The sequence below is a fragment of the Fibroporia radiculosa genome (assembly GCF_000313525.1).
Source record: "Fibroporia radiculosa TFFH 294 genomic supercontigs, scaffold1400, whole genome shotgun sequence".
NCBI classification, from domain to species: Eukaryota; Fungi; Basidiomycota; class Agaricomycetes; order Polyporales; family Fibroporiaceae; genus Fibroporia; species Fibroporia radiculosa.
Genome location: NW_012133293.1, coordinates 1636 through 18672, shown reverse-complemented (window position 1 = coordinate 18672; position 17037 = coordinate 1636). Strand labels below are relative to the sequence as shown.

Below are 17037 nucleotides of genomic sequence, written 5' to 3'. Positions count from 1 at the left end.
TTGGGGGGCCCCCCCGCCGATGTTTTAAATGAATGTTGTAGCGGCTGTGGCATTAGAGGTATATATTCCTTAGATTCTCGGTATCTAGTTTGATCACTGCTGTCGTCTGCTGTGCAACACGTTGATAAATAATTATATTGTTCTTCCCTCCGATAATCATCCTCGATCGATCGGACATCATCCGCGATCTCGGAGCGATATGATTTATTTTTCGTCGTGTGAGTTGTGACGGCGCTGACATCGTGATCGTCGCTTTGTCTTTTGTACAATCACAGCCTTCTCTTGATAATTGTAACAACTCCGGAGGTATCTTGTGAACGGAGAGCAAGTTTCATACATTTCCCGATGGCGAAAAAGAAGCCAGGCAAAGATGCGTCGAGAGCGGCCACAAAGGCGGCCAAGAAAGCAAAGGCAGCCCAGAAGGTACAGCGGAAGGACAAAAAGAAAGTGGGAAAGTCAAAGGAGGAGGATGAAGACGATCAAGATCTAGAGGGAATCCTCGATAGAGTGTGTCCCTCTCCGCTTTGGTCCACGTGGCACCCTGATTTGAAGAGCCGTCTGACATGTTGAATCAGTAGATTCAAAGAGAGTGGGAAGAAGCGCACAAGGTGACAGAAGAACTTGTGGAAGGCCCTCCAAGTCGACGCGCAAATGCTACCCTTACGCCATGTCCGAGCGGGAACTACTTGTGGTGTATTGGAGGCGAATTCTTCAGTGACGATGGAAAGGCGGTGAGTCAGGATACAAACTTTGACATGTCTATAAGCTAGGAATCTGACCATCATGTTAGTATTTTTACAACGACGTATTTCGATATTCACCGGATAAGGTGAGTACGCCGCACGAGAATTAGTCATAGTTAGTTTTACAGTCTTTCTGATCGTCCAGGATGAGTGGCGCAAATTTGTGTCACCAACATGCCCTGGGCCACGTTCAGCGCATGCTCTAGTTGCATCTCCGGCAGGTGGTGGCAAGTTATTCTTATTCGGTGCGTGTATCATTGTTCTTCATGCATATCATATACGAGCAATTCAGTTATCTTTTCCTATAGGTGGCGAGTTTTCGTCGTTGTACCAGAATTCATTTCACCACTATCGCGATTTCTGGTGCTTTGACATCTCAACGCATGCATGGGATCGAATTGACACCAAGATCAAGCCAACCGCACGCTCGGGACATCGGTGAGTCAAGGTCCAAGCTGACCAAATTTCCTTCATTGATCTTCGACTGAAGATTGAATTATGAAGGATGGCGATGTGGAAACACTATATTGTCCTTTTCGGGGGTTTCTACGATCCGGGAATTAGGAGTAAGCTTCCCACTCTTGCTTGCTTCTAGTGGAGCTAACGTTGACCCACCCACCAGCAAATTACCTTAACGATCTTTGGCTTTTCGACACTCAAGAATATAAATGGAAGCAAGTGGAGCTCAGGGATGCAGAGCGAAAGCCGTCGTTAGTGTGTTGTATCTCAGGCCGAAAGAGAAATGCTCATCATGATGTACCTCAGTCCTCGTAGCGGTTTCTCATTTCTTCCCGTAGCAGATGGAATACTCTTACATGGTATGTATTTACTTCAAGTATCGTTGCGTTCATGTGATTCGAACCAGCATGCATGAAGGTGGCTACTGCAAAGAATACCACAAAGGTAGTCGTCCGATAGGAGTCATGTTGGATGATACGTGGTTCCTGAGGTACTTGCTAGATGTGAAGTCACTGCCCTGATAGTTGCTCATACTATCTGACGACATAGAATCACAGTCAACGAGACCAAAGATGGTAAGGCGCCAGCCGAACCTCTAACATTAAAATGGGAGCGTAGAAAGAGGCCATCAACAGCATATGCACCTTCGTTACGATCTGGATGTACAATGACCTTGTGGACGACAAGGAACACAGGTATACTGTTCGGAGGCGTCACGGACGAGGACACGAGTGAGGAAACAATGGAAAGTGTTTTTCATAATGATCTGTAAGCATGATACCCACGGTGCTGGTTTTGCTGCAGCTGAGGATGTCTGGTCCTAGGTATGGATATCAGGTTAGCGGGAATGGACGCTGGATATCGATGCTCCTGAAGCGACCTAAGAAGAAATCTACCGGTGCAAAGAAGCAAAAGTCTGTTCCTGCTCCGGCGCGAGCCCCGTCGAGCGACGAGGAAGATGACGAAGGTAACTCAGAGCAAAGTGGAGATGAGGTGAGTTATCTCCTCTTCCGTATGACAGATTAGAGATCCATCATAGAATCAGATTACAATCCAAGCCCGTACCAAAAAGAAATCAGGCACTCCTCTTGCTCCTGCTTCAGCGTCCGTAGATCCTGAGAATGACCTCGACGACCCTGATATAAGTAGACCCATGCCACGCTACAATGCCATGTTAGCTGTCCTGCGCAACACACTTTATATGTATGTTTACGGCATGCGATCTTACAGCGCTGATGTTAATAACGGGACCTTGGCAGCTATGGAGGTATATTTGAACGAGGATCCCGAGAATATACGCTCGACGATTTTCACTCATTGCAGCTTGACAAGCTAGATAGGTATACTTGCTTGAAGAGCAGCGGAATTACTATAGCGGCGGAAGGCGATGAAGAAAGCAGTGATGACGACGACGACGACGATGACGACGACAGCGACAGCGACGACGGCGAAGGGGGCGAGGATGAATCCGAAGGAGAGGATCCTGGCGCTGTAGCTTCTAAATCCCCTGCACCCGCAGAGGATGCAGATCAAGACGCAGAGGTAGAGGTTGTTGAGCAAGGCACACTCAAAACGGAGAAGGTGCGCTAATTTATATCATCACTCATCATACTCACAGCAACGGAATTGCAGGATGCGCTCCGCCTGCAGGCTGCGGCATTCATGGGGGTGGCTAAAGACGCTACGCGGTCTGCGGAGGATATCATTAGTACGCCTCTGCCCGGAGAGACATTAGCAATGTTCTATGCTCGTTCACGTACGTTGCTGTGCTACTACTTCAGGATTTGGAACTTACACCTTGCTGATATTAAAGGTGAATATTGGACCGGTAGAGCCCACGGAAACAGCGGCAATCGGGGAAAAGAACTTCGACGAGATGGATTCGCCAAGGCTGAGGAGAGATACGGTAAGTGTTACTGAACTGCAAAACGTCATCAGTGCCTACTAATAAATTGTTCAATATAGCCGCGTATAAGCCAATCCTCGAGGAGGTCGAGAGGATCCTCGCAGAAGCTGGATTGGATGAAGAGGAAATGAGAAAGGGAGCAGCCGTTGGTCCCGCAGGATCTACAGGACAAAGTAGAAATCGACGTTGAGGGGTATAGCTTAAGAGATACAATGATGATCATGGTTCAAATTTGTAAAGTCCATAGTGTATATTGCATTGTCTGTCAATCTGCGCGTAAGAATGATGGGAATATATTACCGAAAGTAACTGGCGCTTTTTTCTATTCCATCCTGCCAAAATCTGTAACGCTAAAGTGGGCGCCCATCTCTTCAACTGCAATAAACGTGACTGAAGTTTGAACAAAGAACTCTGAAGTGGGGTTAGAAGCGGCGGTGCGAAGGTCGAGCATAAATCGAGACAAAAGGATCCCCTCCAGCCTGCCGACAGGTAATATATCAGACAGGTCCTAAATTGATTCATTATCCACTTACGCCACAAGGTCTGCGAGATTTGTAGTGAGACCGTATGCCTTTGGGAGCATGTCATGCCTCGCGGTAAGGTAGCGTTCAACGCATATGTATATTATGGGACTCACCATATCGCCGATCAGTGTCATCACGTTAAACATGAGCACGTTCCTAAGTCAAATCCGCTAAGCCGTCTTTTTTCTCGTGACAAGAAAACTCACAAGAAAATTAAAAATCCTGTTATAAGTACCCACTTAAAATGTGCACTTGCATCAGCAGAACATAGGCGTACCGTCCCTGAGAATAGGTCCCATAAGGCCTGTCCCGCCACAAAGTTGTCTCAAGTTGCAATGAGCACTATAGGTTTTCATCCAGGTCATAATCATGACTAGGATTTGTGCCGCTATGCTGGTCCCGCGAGAAGCGTAAAGTACCCAAATCATACCTAGCCGGAAGACAAATGTCCATCCAATCGTTTAGGCACCAATTCCATATGGGGAGCCACTTACTTGGACTGTAACATAAGTCGTCACTCATAAAACTGAGAGAGGTCGGCATGCTAAAACACTTACGAGGGAAATGAATAGCCACAAGAACCCATGTCGGTGTTAACATAGTCTGTTACTCTAGCTTTTGATAGCAAATACTGCGTGCGCTCCGCATTAGAGAAAAAGGGGCGTATCAAGATTGAAGACATACTAAGCTTGTGGCGGGCAATACCGAACTGAACAACAATACCAAGGCGGATAACCAGATATTGCCATTCCATAGCGCGAATGTCCTGATCGTCAATAATGCTAGTAGGATGGAACAAACCCTAATCAACAAATCGAATCCCGGATGATCTTGAAAGCACGAACCAGCAGCAGCGATGAGGCCTATGAACGAGAAAATACCTTCAAACCAGAAAATGATTGCGCAGCTATTTTCCATGAGCTTCAGATACCAGTGGATGGATATGCGTTAAATAAATGCCACCTCTGATGACGCATCTCGGATATAGCAGCGTCGAGAAAGTGCGAAGTCACACTCACTGATACATCTTGCCAGGGGAGCAACGCCACGAGGACAATGACCCGATTTATCAAACAAATATAGCGATTCAGGAAAAAGAGGATCGCGACCATTGAGAGCTTTCTTTGCCAGAAGCAGCGAACCTCCATGTCGAACGTAATGCAGTATTCAAACAGCGTCAAGGCTTAGAGTTCACGGTGAGTACCGGGATGATATAAAGATAAAAAGGAGAGATACCTCCTATAGACAGAGCCATATAACTATAGATTGAAAAAACGGGGTTGTCAATGAGATAGGGACGACGCATAATAAGATGGACTAACACATTAGTCTCCATTTGGTCGGGCATGATTATGAAGGTTGAGGGTATAAACGGGCATCTGACCAGTCTCAAGTAGTCTTAAACCTCGAGTGAACCCTCTCCGTCTCATTACTGATGAGCGTCCCCAAGCAGCGTAAGTATATCAAACATTACCAGATGCGCACACTATGATGGGTATCACTCGGGGAAGACATCGCGGGATCAATCAGAGGCCCTGTGAGTGGGATCGGGTGAGCATAGTGACAAATATCTACATGTGAAATTGGATTCAGCGGATCCTGAATGTTGAATGGAGAACCAGGAGACAGCTATGCGGCTGCGCAGAGGTGATCGCGACTTCAGTAAGGAAGGCCCAGTTCATACTCGACTACCTCACGGTCTCTCCCCCCTCATACTTCGGTGCCAAACCTGCCACCCTAAAAAAGCAATAGTGGCCCCATGCTCTTCTATTTTTCGTGGCGCGCATGATAGGTATCAGCCGGGGAAGACAGCGCGGAATTAATCAGAGATCCTGTGAGTGGGATTGGATGAGCATAGTGACAAATATCTATATATGGAGTTGGATTCAGCGGTCGTCTTGATTGTTGAATGGAGAATCAGGAGACAGTCGTGCAACGCAGAGATGATCGCGACTTAATATTTTAACGGTAGAGTAGAGGAAAGCGGAGACGTAATAACGATGACTAGGTGCGCTTTTTTCGCGCTTCGACTATTTCCGGGGGCAGGCGTTTCGTTTTTTTGGTTTTTCCTGAAGTTTGCAATTCGTATCCGGGAGGAAAGATAATGTCAAGGGAACTGATGTCGGCATGGAAGTTGTCACTCGCGTTTTTGTTGGACCATGTGATTCAGTGGTGGATTGAAAGTGAGTACTGCTTTCACAAGAGCTCCTTTCAGGCGGTTGTCGACATCATTAGTATGGATAGAGTCACAGGAGAGATCAAACGCAGGAACGAGAATAGCGCGGAGTGAATTTCCTTGTTTAATTCGGTTGAGATGGCGCGTCGTATGATCGCAGTCAGGAAAACTCCACGTGGGAAGGTCGAGTGCAGAGTCGAAGAGTTGCTATCTATGGAAGAACGTGAGGTGTCAAAAATTTGTGGAGATGAGTAGGTCGTGCCTTCGTCATCAAATTCCGTGACATTGTCGTTGCTTTAGTCCGACGTCGGTATTTCTTTCTCATAGTTTGTTTGTTAATGGAATAATGAATATCAGTAACAGGGGACATACCTCAAACCATGTACGACGTATCTTGCCAAGCAGGTCTTTGTCAGGGTCATCAAGAATGTGGTTCTTGATGGAAGAATGTTTCTTCGCATCGATTAAAGAATGCACACCGTGAGTCGACTGTCGGTTTGCCATAGGTGGAAAACCATTGGATGTCGCGGCTGAAAAAGGCCGCTTCCTTCAGCGTGTGGCTCACCCGACACAATTTACTCTTTAGGCATTCATGCGCCGCCTGTGACCTCCTCACCATTGCTTCAGTACCACCCGCTACCTTTCTTCAACACTGATCCACTTTGGGCCTACGTTCCACGTGATCCCTGGAGGAGTCTGGTTGTTAGAGGACATTCAAATAATCACCCGTTTGCACATCAGAGGGCAATGCTGACTGAGCATGCCGAAGCGGACGAAGCGGGCAGGTGCGAGTATTGCAAACCTAGGCAAGTATTCTGTGAAGGAAGCCCGGCGGCGATTGTCTCAGTCTGGCCAAGATGACAAACAATTTGAAAATGGCAAGGTAAGCAATCCGCGGTAGCTCCACCTACACTCGTTCACATCGATTCGTGGATGCATACCGCAAAGGTTTAACTGGAAAGCAAGCAGCATGAGCGAATAAGCGATACCATGGCCATTGTGTACTGCCCAACAATATCTTAGAAGAGCTTGATGATATGCAGCTATCCTAACTAATCATCTCATATTTTTCACGGTTGTTCATATCATAGTCTCGTCATATTGCATCACACTGTCACTTCTCCTACTCATATCATACATACATCGCTCGCAGACCGGTTGTACTTATCTCTACTTGTCTGACCTTATCTGTCCGATAATTGAGGATTTTACGTGATGCATCACGGATGTCACAGGTAGTCGAGTAAGTTGCAAACTGGGCATTCCTCGCGGCGATCTGTCAATCACGCGTTCGTCACGCATGTGTTCCGCTGTGACATGCTTGCCTCGGCCTGCCCGCTGTGGTTTCGGTGGTCCCGGACTCAACTGTGACGTTGCTGAGGCCAAGGCTGGCAGTGAGACTGTTCAAATCGCTGACTATACTTAGGTTCTTGGCTATGCTATGACACCGTGAGACGGACCCTATTGCAACGTATTTTGACCAGCCAAGAATCCCTTCTCGATCACAGACATGAATCATTGAGCATGCCGCATGGCATTGGCGGTGGAATGGACTTCGGCAACGATACAGTTGAGAAACACGACCCTGCTCTGGTTCAAGACCTCACTGGTACGTTTTTCTAAATGGCCGCTGATTGACTAACCTAAGACAGGCAAGCCGATATTTAAAATTTGATCAAGTATGCTTTGACCTACCCCTCGACGCTCGTTGCCCATAGTATGTTCCATGACATCTCATCGAAGAAGGGGCCTGCGCAGAACAGCTATATTCCATCACGTGTTATATTGCGAAAAACGCCCGTTCCAGTCGCTCACACTGAGCATCTAGACGGAGGAACTAAGGTATCGGATACGATATCCTTAGAGTTGGAGTCCCAGCCTCTCGTTGAGGCACCACAGGGCATGGCGGTTCACCCATTGCATCTTCCTCTCAGTCGGCATCGGCCGCACGTGTATTGTATGACATCTGTCGTACAGTCAATCACGCGCCGTGTATTACTAGCCTCAAGTGAGTCTGTTCATTTGCAGCCGCTGTATTGGAGGTGTATAGCTTGGAATAGAAAAGCGCTGTGCATTAGATCACAATGGACACCATACCATCCGTCCAACGAATGTGACTGATGTGCTCACTCCGATGAATGTTTGCGCTGCTTCTGTTTTGACTTGTGGTCTTCCATCTCCCTTCCTAACATGATATAGGTCGGTTCTATGCCATGCCGCGACAGTCATACGTAAGATCATATGGGAATTGTATTGATGTCAATCGGGGAATCTTTATGGCCGTCCGACGATTCCAAGATGTGTCTGTCCTTCAGTCTCAAAGACGCTCATCGCCTTAATATATAACCTACAGGACCTTTCATCCTACGACCCTACATCTCAATTTGCCAGCTGTTCAATTTTGAGTCATCACTATGTCTGCTCGTCTGAGCTCAACTGCTCCCCAGGTTCATGCTCGGATTCGTGGCGCACTCCACGACATTGAAATGCGCCGTCAGCAGAAAGCCCCTCCAAACCAGCTCGATGTAAAGACGAATACTTCACAAGGCCCCGCTCCCGCTGATAATGATCCTAACAAGTACGTTCGATTTGATTGCGCACTAATAATGTACTAATACTCGCCGATACTCAGGGACCTCGTGAACAGGCTGATTACCGATAATAAGGCTCTCTGGGACCAATTACTTACCAACACGTTCCCCGCGCTGAAGATGGGTACACTGAAGCAAGGCGACCCCGGTTATGACGAAGCAGTCAAGGGCTTCAAATGGTACATGATAGTTAGTATTCTCTGCGACGTCCACCAGCCAGTCTGCTGATCATGTGTCTGATGTGCCGTCTGGCCTGTAGCAAGACTTCATGTACTGCACTCGGGATGTCGGGTATCAGTCTGACCGAGCCGTGCAGACTGATGACGTGTTTGAGTACGTATCCATAATCCAAAAGGCTCAGAAGTATTGCGACTACGCCATCGATTCTTTGGCGACCTGCGTCAATAAACCAGACGCCGACGTGCCGGGCCTAGGCATCGACCCCAAGATTGTTTTCAAATCCAAGCCAACAAGCACCTTGAATGACTATACCGACTTCCAGCACAGTAAGGCCGAGCACGAAAACTGGGTTATGGGGTTCGTCGCGATGATTCCGTGCTTCCAAGCAAGTCCACCACTTCCATTACAGCAATCTAACTTCTGTACTCACATGTTAACCACCCCAGTCCTACTATCAGATCGCAGATGCGCTGTCGAAAGACCCGAAGGTAGACAAGAGTGAGCATATGACTGATTTTGACCGTGCATTTCTCTAATTTGGCGTGATAATCTTATAATGTTCAGCTGCGCCTTGGTATAAAACGTTCATCACCGCCAACCTGAGCCCTAAAAGTGTCAACGATCAAATCAGTATGTACTGTTTTTAGCACGATCATACCTAACGCTGCTAAGTTAATTAATTTCTTTAGAATTCTTCCAAGATTATTATGAGGGCTGGAAAGATCATTACGAGGAGGCTAGCGACATCTTCAGACAAGCATGCATAGGCGAGATCAATCTATGGGGCGTCACTGCTAACCCACCCAAGGATATCTAAAGCGTGTCGCCCCATTAGGTATGATCGTCAAATGATTTGTATTTCCTGTAATCCTTGCCACCTAGTACTTTGTGCATCGCGCTGTATGAGTTGCACTAACCAGAATATGCGACCAACCTTACGGTTCGTTGATACGAAGAATTGCACAATATATGTACTGATAGCGTATTGATAACCGCCGGACGACTGCTGTGATCGACAATACGGTGAATTTGGCGACTTAGATTCATTCATAATAACATTACATCAAGAATCACTAAGGTACTAAGTCAGCTATCCACAGACCTAAAACCCTTCGTCTGTAGCAGCTTCAACAATTTTATCATAACAGGCCTTCGCAGAACGGGTCCACCTCCGTGGAACCTCCGGATCGTCCCGCGACATGTCCGCCTCATAGAAGACCTGTCGAGCATAACTTCAGAATTCCGAATAATTTGCACATCCAGAAGGCCATCGCACCTCGAAAGACCATGGTCCCCTCCACCCAGTCTTTAAGACAGCCTCACACACGGCAACTACAGGCAAATACCCGCCATAGGCACCTTCCTCGTTGCCTTCGCGCCCTTCGATCTCGTCTTGATATGGCAATGGACGCCATGCATTCGACCACGCATACAAGGGATCGATGTTCTGCTCCGCGGCGCTCTTAATCAGTGCGTCGACATCATGTCTGCGAGAACCATCAGATATCTGCAGATAGAATATCTTCTCTGGCGGAATCGTCTTAGCAAGCGCCGAGAGCGAGATGCCGAGTGTATGGAGCGCAGAGCCTCCTGGCGAATGATGCAATAAGCCGTTAGGTGATGTTGGATCAGCGTAAGTGCGAGCTGCAAATGTCATATGTGATCAACATTTCCTTGAGCACAGTGATGGGAACGCACCACATATCTGGAATGTGTCGAGACAAAGCCCGAAGTTGGGCCGGTTTACACGCTTGCAAATATCCCAAGTGTGTTCCCAAGTATTACTGAAGAACACACAATATCAGGTCTATTCTGATTATGCAAGGATAGCCTAAACTCACACATGACTACCCCAAGCCCACATCTCATACGCACTAGTAAATGCAGGATATCAGAATAAGTATTGCTAAGTCAAATGACGTTACTCGCATTTGGATAGGAGGATCCTCAGCGGCAGCTTCGTCTGCAAGCTGTCTCAAATCTCGAGCGATCACATTGTGGTCCGAACTGGTTGTTGGGTCGTCAGATGAACCAACTTGCAACATCTGACAATCCAATTCCTGTGAAAAGTCTGGTTAGCATTGCGTACCACCAAAAAGAAGCGACAATATTGCATCATACAAGAGATATCAATAATTCGCGACCGCGGTTATGGTTCTCAGACACACTCATATGCCATGATTAACATATAAGCCCCTACATAAAGTATCTCGCAAGCCATCAAGCGCATCAGGAAGTATTAAACATATGGTGCTTATGGCAATGAATATTATCGCGGTGTCTGTAGGGCGTAGATTTGCCATCCCCAAGCTACGCCTTCGAATGGCTGGGTTGAAAGCTAAGTTGACAGATAGAAGCGCTCACCTTTAGAACTTTGAACCACGCATGAGCCCTTTCGAACCCTGTCTCTCTCTTGGTAACATCTTCATAGCCTTCGAATTCAGAGAATCTATGGGAAATTCAGCTGGAATAGATGGTAATGGCTGTTCACTTACGGATGGACGACTAACACTTTTAGCCCGAGCTCCTCACACAGCACCCTTATGTTTCCAGTGGCCTTCAACAACTTATCAATATCACCTTTTCCTCTCCTATCAAGTTTCTGATACCCTTCAAATGTCTGCTCCGCATACGCTTCCAGGTCAGGAAAGCCAACTTCGGCGAAAGGAAATCTCGCTTCGGCTATGGCACGCAATTTGATAGGAAGTGTATGAGACGGGTGCATTCCCGCTGAATCTGTAGAATACGCAAGGCCTGTGGTTATGTTCGACATGACGAGTTGATGGTTAACAATTCGGTTGTGGTGCATTCAGGCTCTGTTAGTGCGCCGAGTATGACGTCATGGCTCACTCATGACATACTTCCGTTTTGCCGCTGGTTAAGGAAAACTGACAAAGAAAAATATTCTGCGTATAAATGATGGTGATGCGAGTTGCGGAATCGATCTGAACATAAACGCACCAACTCAACGGCAACATGGCCCACATCGCAGCGAGTGTTCACGGAAACAAAGGACCGCTTGGGGTACCATAGACCTCGAGTTCCCGTCTCTTGAGGTGGCTCGTCTTGTGAAGAATCAAAATGTTGCATGATGATGAGTGGTGCCGGTGAGGCAGCCAGTACGTTCACCAATCAGAGTGAAACGTAGTTGAAGACTTGAGAATGTAACTGTGGCGCTGTTATTTCCATATTGAGAATATGCTGGCCTTGAACTTCGGACAGCATTGTCCTAATATGGGACAGGCTCTGACCTCCATGATCATCCGGTGAGAACACTAGTACTACCTTCGTGGCAATACACTGTACAGCGTACGCCATGGCCTGTGTGGATTCTTACCCATCACATGCACGCTTGCCTCGCCACATCGAGTGTGGCGGTGAGGATCCAGCTGCATTGTATATAAAACTCATGCGCCATGAAACAGACTGATATCTTTTCAGACATAGACTTCTACGCATTGAACATAGCCGAATAGTAAGCCATCATGCAATACCCTCATCACTGCTGAAAATAGTCTGTTATAGTTATGGTCCGACTCCCGCCCGAAATGTGCGACGACATCATCGATGCACTCAAAGACGACCGTCAGAGTCTGAAAGCATGTTCCTTGACCAGTCGCGATTGGACTCCGCGTGCCCGTACGCACTTGTTCCATTCGGTCGTTGTGGAGGGTGTTGCAGCGTATGACGGTTGGGAGTCTTTCCTGAAGTCATCTCCTGGAATCGCTGCCTACATTCGGCGTCTTACCTTACGTGGCGATGAGCCAGCCCCACCCGGGGAGCGGGAAAGACTGAAAGAGTGGACACCGATATTTACTCACCTGAATTTTCTAGAAGAGCTTGTGGTAGAATGTTGGGCCCTGGGTCCTACGGAGAAGCTATGGGTAGACCTACTTCCCGTGGTGAGATCGCTGCGTCTCAGATGCATTGCCATTCCCGAAGTAGATCTCACGTATCTGTTCTCGGCATGCACTCAAATTTCCCAGATATCCCTCTGGATGGTCTCCACAGAGAGAAACGGAGAGTGTACCTTTGGAAATCCTGATCTACCCCCTATGCCTCCGCTTCCGATACATGTGTCTGAGCGCGGCTTCGGAACGCTGACCACCTTCAAATGCACCTATACGGAGAGGATAGTGACATGGTTCCTCAGCAGCCCCTTCAAAATGTGCATTCGCGACCTAGAATTGACCTGCTCCTCTAACTACCCGGATTCTGACTACCACATGGGCACATTCCTCGCACTCTCTAAATCAACCTTGGAGCACCTGGAATTCTCGATTCACGGCGCCCTTCCTCCTAGTTGGAGTGAACATTTCAATCTAGAAGGAATGGATAAACTGGCGACTCTGTATATCGATCAGAGGCCCACTTATTCGTTAGAAGCCGAGCATAAGTTTACCTGGATGCTCTCCATCTTCGATCATATCGCCAGCTGTACGCTCCCCAGCTTGAAAGAAGTGCACATTACGATCGAAAGCCTTTGCTTTGCGACGTTGATTAGTGTTCTACCAGTCGCTGATACCCCGACTAACCTGACAGATGGCCCATCAGCCACTGATATCCCGGCTAACTTGGCTAGCGTTCCACCAATCGTCGATGCCCTGGCGAACTTGGGACAAAAGCACCCCAAGTTAACTGTCATTTTTGACGTCTCTGAAATCACCGGCTCTGATACGTGGGAAGAGGAAACGCGGAAAGTTGCATTAGAAGTGTTTCCCAACAAGAATAGGGATCAATTCCGGGTTGTTCCCACTAGGCTGGATTACCGGCTATGTGCTTTCAGATGCTATCCGTTAGACGAGGATTTGGACTTCGGTGGTTTTGAAGTGATTCCCGTGTATGATCGTAATATAGTGTAAGGGGGGTTGTCTTATTAATACGATTCCTTCACGTATTCATTGGTCCGAGAACGTGTACACCTGCGTAGCATGAGCGCCACACCTCCACCAGTAACCCGTCTTCAGAAACGTCGACGTCGCGTTTTCACTATTTTCAACTCGTGACCCGCGCTCTACATGGAGCTAGGCATTTGTGGGAAACAAAGGAAGTGATATCCGAATACAAGATAGTGGGTATGCTAGTATTCCGGTCACCGCGCCCCAAATCCGCGCGATAGCTTGTGGCCAGGTGGCTTTGACATGCTGAAGCGAAGGCCGCCACAATTGTCCGCTGATATCGATGGCTTTGCGGCGTGCTATGTCCCGTAAGGCCACCCAAGGACGGCCATGGCCCACCATTTTTTGATGATAAATCGCAGGGCATGGCTACCACTCTTGGACTCGCTACCTCTATTCACAGAAACCCTGCGACGTCATAATCTCTCCCTTGCATAAACCTTCACTCATAAGTGAGAATGTGGGCTATTTCGTGCTAGATCGTAAGAAGATTGCTTACTCGCTTCACAGACATGGCTGCCCACATCCCTCAAGAACTACGAGACCATATTGTCGACGTCTTCCAAGACGACCGTGAAAGCCTCAAGACCTGTGCTTTGATCGGCCGTGTCTGGACAAGCCGCGCTCAGTCTCGTTTGTTCCGATCACTTACCGTCAAACGCCTCGCACATTATGCAGAATGGAACTCGTTCTTCTATTCGTCTCCCCATATAGCGCGTCATGTCCGTGCCCTGAACCTGATGGGCAAACCAGTAAGCTTCGAGGAATCGGAACTTCCAGAAGAGTGGCTGTGGATCTTGGAAACCCTCCACAGAGTGGAAAGCCTTATAGTCTGCGCCTGCACTTTTCCCAAACTGTCCCTGAAGATCACGGTGGAGCTACCCCGTCTGCTATCTAATATCAAGCAGCTGAGCTTCTTGAACATCTCCATGCCTGCTGGAGATCTCTGGACGTATCTGGGTGCATGCACGCGGCTGAGGAAGCTAGCTGTTCGGCTCGTTGAGTCCCCGGACTGCAAATCAACCGCGTCGAAGGACGAGCGCGGGCATATTTATAGCCGAGCTATCGGGCCAGTGGACACGCTTGAATGCACCACCACACAACCAGTCGCCTCGTGGCTCCTTTTCAATCGCGCACACAACGATTTCCTTATTCGCCGGCTGGCACTCACCTGCTATGAAGACTCTGTTCAAAACCCAGCCCAAGCCATGAATGCCTTGCTTACCCACGCAGCGCCGACGCTCGAACATCTAGTGCTCTCGGTGGGGAGTGATCTCGGTGGCTTCCCTGGATGGAACCTTTCGAGGATGGACAAGCTGAAGACCATCCATTTGAGGGCAGATTCGCGAGATTTGAGCGTGCTCTCCGAATGGAACAAACAATTTCCGCATGAATGGATGCCTCTCACGGTTGAAGATATGATACAGCAGAAACTTCCTAGCCTCCAGGAGGTGCGCATCACTCTTAGATTGCTCGACTTGCACCACGACTCTTCGATGCGACTGGGACGGATGGATGCTGCATTGTCTGGCCTCTTGGGAAGTAGGCAAGAGTTAAGCTTCGTGCTCAATATCGTTGGTACTATGGTATCATCGACGAGAATTGGTTTGGTGAGACGCAAAGTGAAACTGGCCCTTCCACGGACGCTGTTGTGGAGGAGACAAATAAAGGAGGCCTATTATGGCACCAATTGGGATGAAGATGCCGTCTTTGGAGGTGGGCTGGACCCTTTCGCTCGAAATGGACTAATCCCAGGCTTTCAAGGCTACTGCAGACTACTCTTCTAGATGGCATAGTGACGGACAGCCTGTACAATATATATGAGCGAATCAGGATCTGTAAATTACCAATAAGTTCGAGCAGGTACTTATCAGGACATGAACACGGCAGCGGCAGGAAACTCACTTCGCAAGTAATGCAAGCGGCTAAAGACTCAAATTAAGAGAAGACAGCCTGAGAAGAGACTAAGGACAATGTGACTTTTTACGTCGACTTGACACGCACTGGGCGTCAGCAGACCGCCACCATTTGACCGAGAGCATCCTCATGCGACCCCGACCGAAACGAGGTAGGCTTGGGAGGCGGCACCAGCCCCAATGACGATACGGCGGCATGCACACTGAGAAGCATATCACTTCAGTAGCGATGAGATATGTGAGTGGAGATTATCAGTTATATTTGTGCTTCCGAGGGAATGCGGATGATAATCTCGGTAACCCGCAGTACGTGAACAACACCGCGTCACTGTGAGACAGACACGGTCAGTAACTTCCCGAAACCTACCGTCGTGGTTGCCCAGATACGTCTATCGTGAAGTGCACAACGATAGACAGAATCCAGCGAGACCCGACTCTGCGCAGCATACGTTGACAAGGACGGAGGACATATAACGTGAGACAATGAAACGACGAGTAATGAGCTTGACATATCTGAGGTTCGGCCTCATCCGGCAGAGTGTGGCAGGCAGGGACAACTAGACATAAGTGGTGCATTTATGGCTCTAGATTCGACTGGTTGCAACATAGCCCAGACCCGCGCACTAGACTCTAGAGTTCATGACAGGCTAGTTCTAGATACCCATTGAAAGTAGACGACGACGGTAGACATGCATGAGTAGGGCAAGGGGCTTGAGTTCATATGAAAGACCATGTATCAACCATCTTCCTCTTGATTAGTGATGAAAGCATAGCATGTCATAGAGTCGAAGGGAAGTTCGGACGATGCCTCGAGTCGTGCGGGAATACCACTAGAGTATATAGACTGCGATACTCCTGCGAGCGCATACGGATATTGAGCGGCACGGTGATCATTATCGGTATCTATACGTGCCATGACGCACCTTCCGACGAGTGATCCTCAGCCAGAGTGCGCGCCGTGTTTGCCGAGTTGCCACAAGGCAGCCTTCTTATGCGTAGAGAAGTGACTGCGGCAAGCTGAGTCTGCGTGGCACGCATCGGTCCTGCAGCGTCACATGGGCATTAATTATTCGAACCTTGAGAATTGGGAAAGCGAACGCGGGAGACACAAATCAGCAACGCGTCCGTTGGAGGACGAACCAGGTGATTGATGAAGCGGGTTTCGGTGTCCCTGTCCCTTTTCTATGAAAGTTCGTTATCAATTCGGCGACTGTCCGCGAGAGCGCTGGGAACACGAGGCACATACTGGAGCGAGTCATACTTATTCCTTTTCGTCCGGTAGTAGCGAGGCAGTGCGCTGTGTTTACGGCTTCGCCACTTCTCGATGTTGTCGTTGGATTGAACCAGATACAGATATCACTCTCCTAGGACCACAGCACATGTGGAGCAGTCTGGAAAGATAGACAAGCATGATGCGTGCGCCAGAAAGAGGACCCATGGCAGTTCTCCAGACGTGGGCTAGATGTAGTGACGAACTGAGGCCGTGGTCTCGCGCTCAGGCTGTCAGCCGTAGTGTGTGGAGGATGTTGGGATGCTCTTGGCATCGTCAGACGAAAATACAAACATTGAGAAGCCCGGGGCGTCACTCGTGTGGTCAGTCAGCGAGAGTCTATTCACAAAGCATCGGACGCTTCGTCAGACTCG

The 17037-nt window shown here is 48.4% G+C and overlaps 5 protein-coding genes across 5 annotated transcripts; 4 read left to right on the top strand and 1 right to left on the bottom strand.

Moving 5' to 3' along the window:
* Positions 1-345: 345 nt before the first annotated feature.
* FIBRA_02668 (uncharacterized protein) lies at positions 346-3298 on the top strand (the record flags this gene model as incomplete). Its single annotated transcript, XM_012324524.1, has 16 exons — positions 346-507; positions 579-731; positions 791-829; positions 889-988; positions 1052-1181; positions 1248-1309; positions 1366-1457; positions 1518-1561; positions 1609-1692; positions 1752-1970; positions 2027-2195; positions 2248-2405; positions 2462-2783; positions 2835-2958; positions 3016-3108; positions 3168-3298. The coding sequence occupies 16 exons, from the start codon at positions 346-348 to the stop codon at positions 3296-3298; spliced, it is 2082 nt and encodes a 693-aa protein (XP_012179914.1).
* Positions 3299-8222: 4924 nt separating this feature from the next.
* Positions 8223-9396, top strand: FIBRA_02667 (uncharacterized protein; the record flags this gene model as incomplete). Its single annotated transcript, XM_012324523.1, has 6 exons — positions 8223-8386; positions 8441-8588; positions 8659-8928; positions 9026-9077; positions 9144-9209; positions 9269-9396. 6 exons carry the CDS (start codon positions 8223-8225, stop codon positions 9394-9396), a joined length of 828 nt encoding a protein of 275 aa, XP_012179913.1.
* A 285-nt stretch (positions 9397-9681) lies between these two features.
* On the bottom strand, positions 9682-11352 carry FIBRA_02666 (uncharacterized protein; the record flags this gene model as incomplete). Its single annotated transcript, XM_012324522.1, has 7 exons — positions 9682-9798; positions 9856-10223; positions 10278-10363; positions 10421-10453; positions 10500-10639; positions 10944-11028; positions 11075-11352. The coding sequence occupies 7 exons, from the start codon at positions 11350-11352 to the stop codon at positions 9682-9684; spliced, it is 1107 nt and encodes a 368-aa protein (XP_012179912.1).
* A 775-nt stretch (positions 11353-12127) lies between these two features.
* FIBRA_02665 (uncharacterized protein) lies at positions 12128-13441 on the top strand (the record flags this gene model as incomplete). The annotated part of the gene is made up of 1 exon (XM_012324521.1): positions 12128-13441. The coding sequence occupies one exon, from the start codon at positions 12128-12130 to the stop codon at positions 13439-13441; it is 1314 nt and encodes a 437-aa protein (XP_012179911.1).
* Positions 13442-13989: 548 nt separating this feature from the next.
* Positions 13990-15264, top strand: FIBRA_02664 (uncharacterized protein; the record flags this gene model as incomplete). The annotated part of the gene is made up of 1 exon (XM_012324520.1): positions 13990-15264. One exon carries the CDS (start codon positions 13990-13992, stop codon positions 15262-15264), a length of 1275 nt encoding a protein of 424 aa, XP_012179910.1.
* Positions 15265-17037: the final 1773 nt, after the last annotated feature.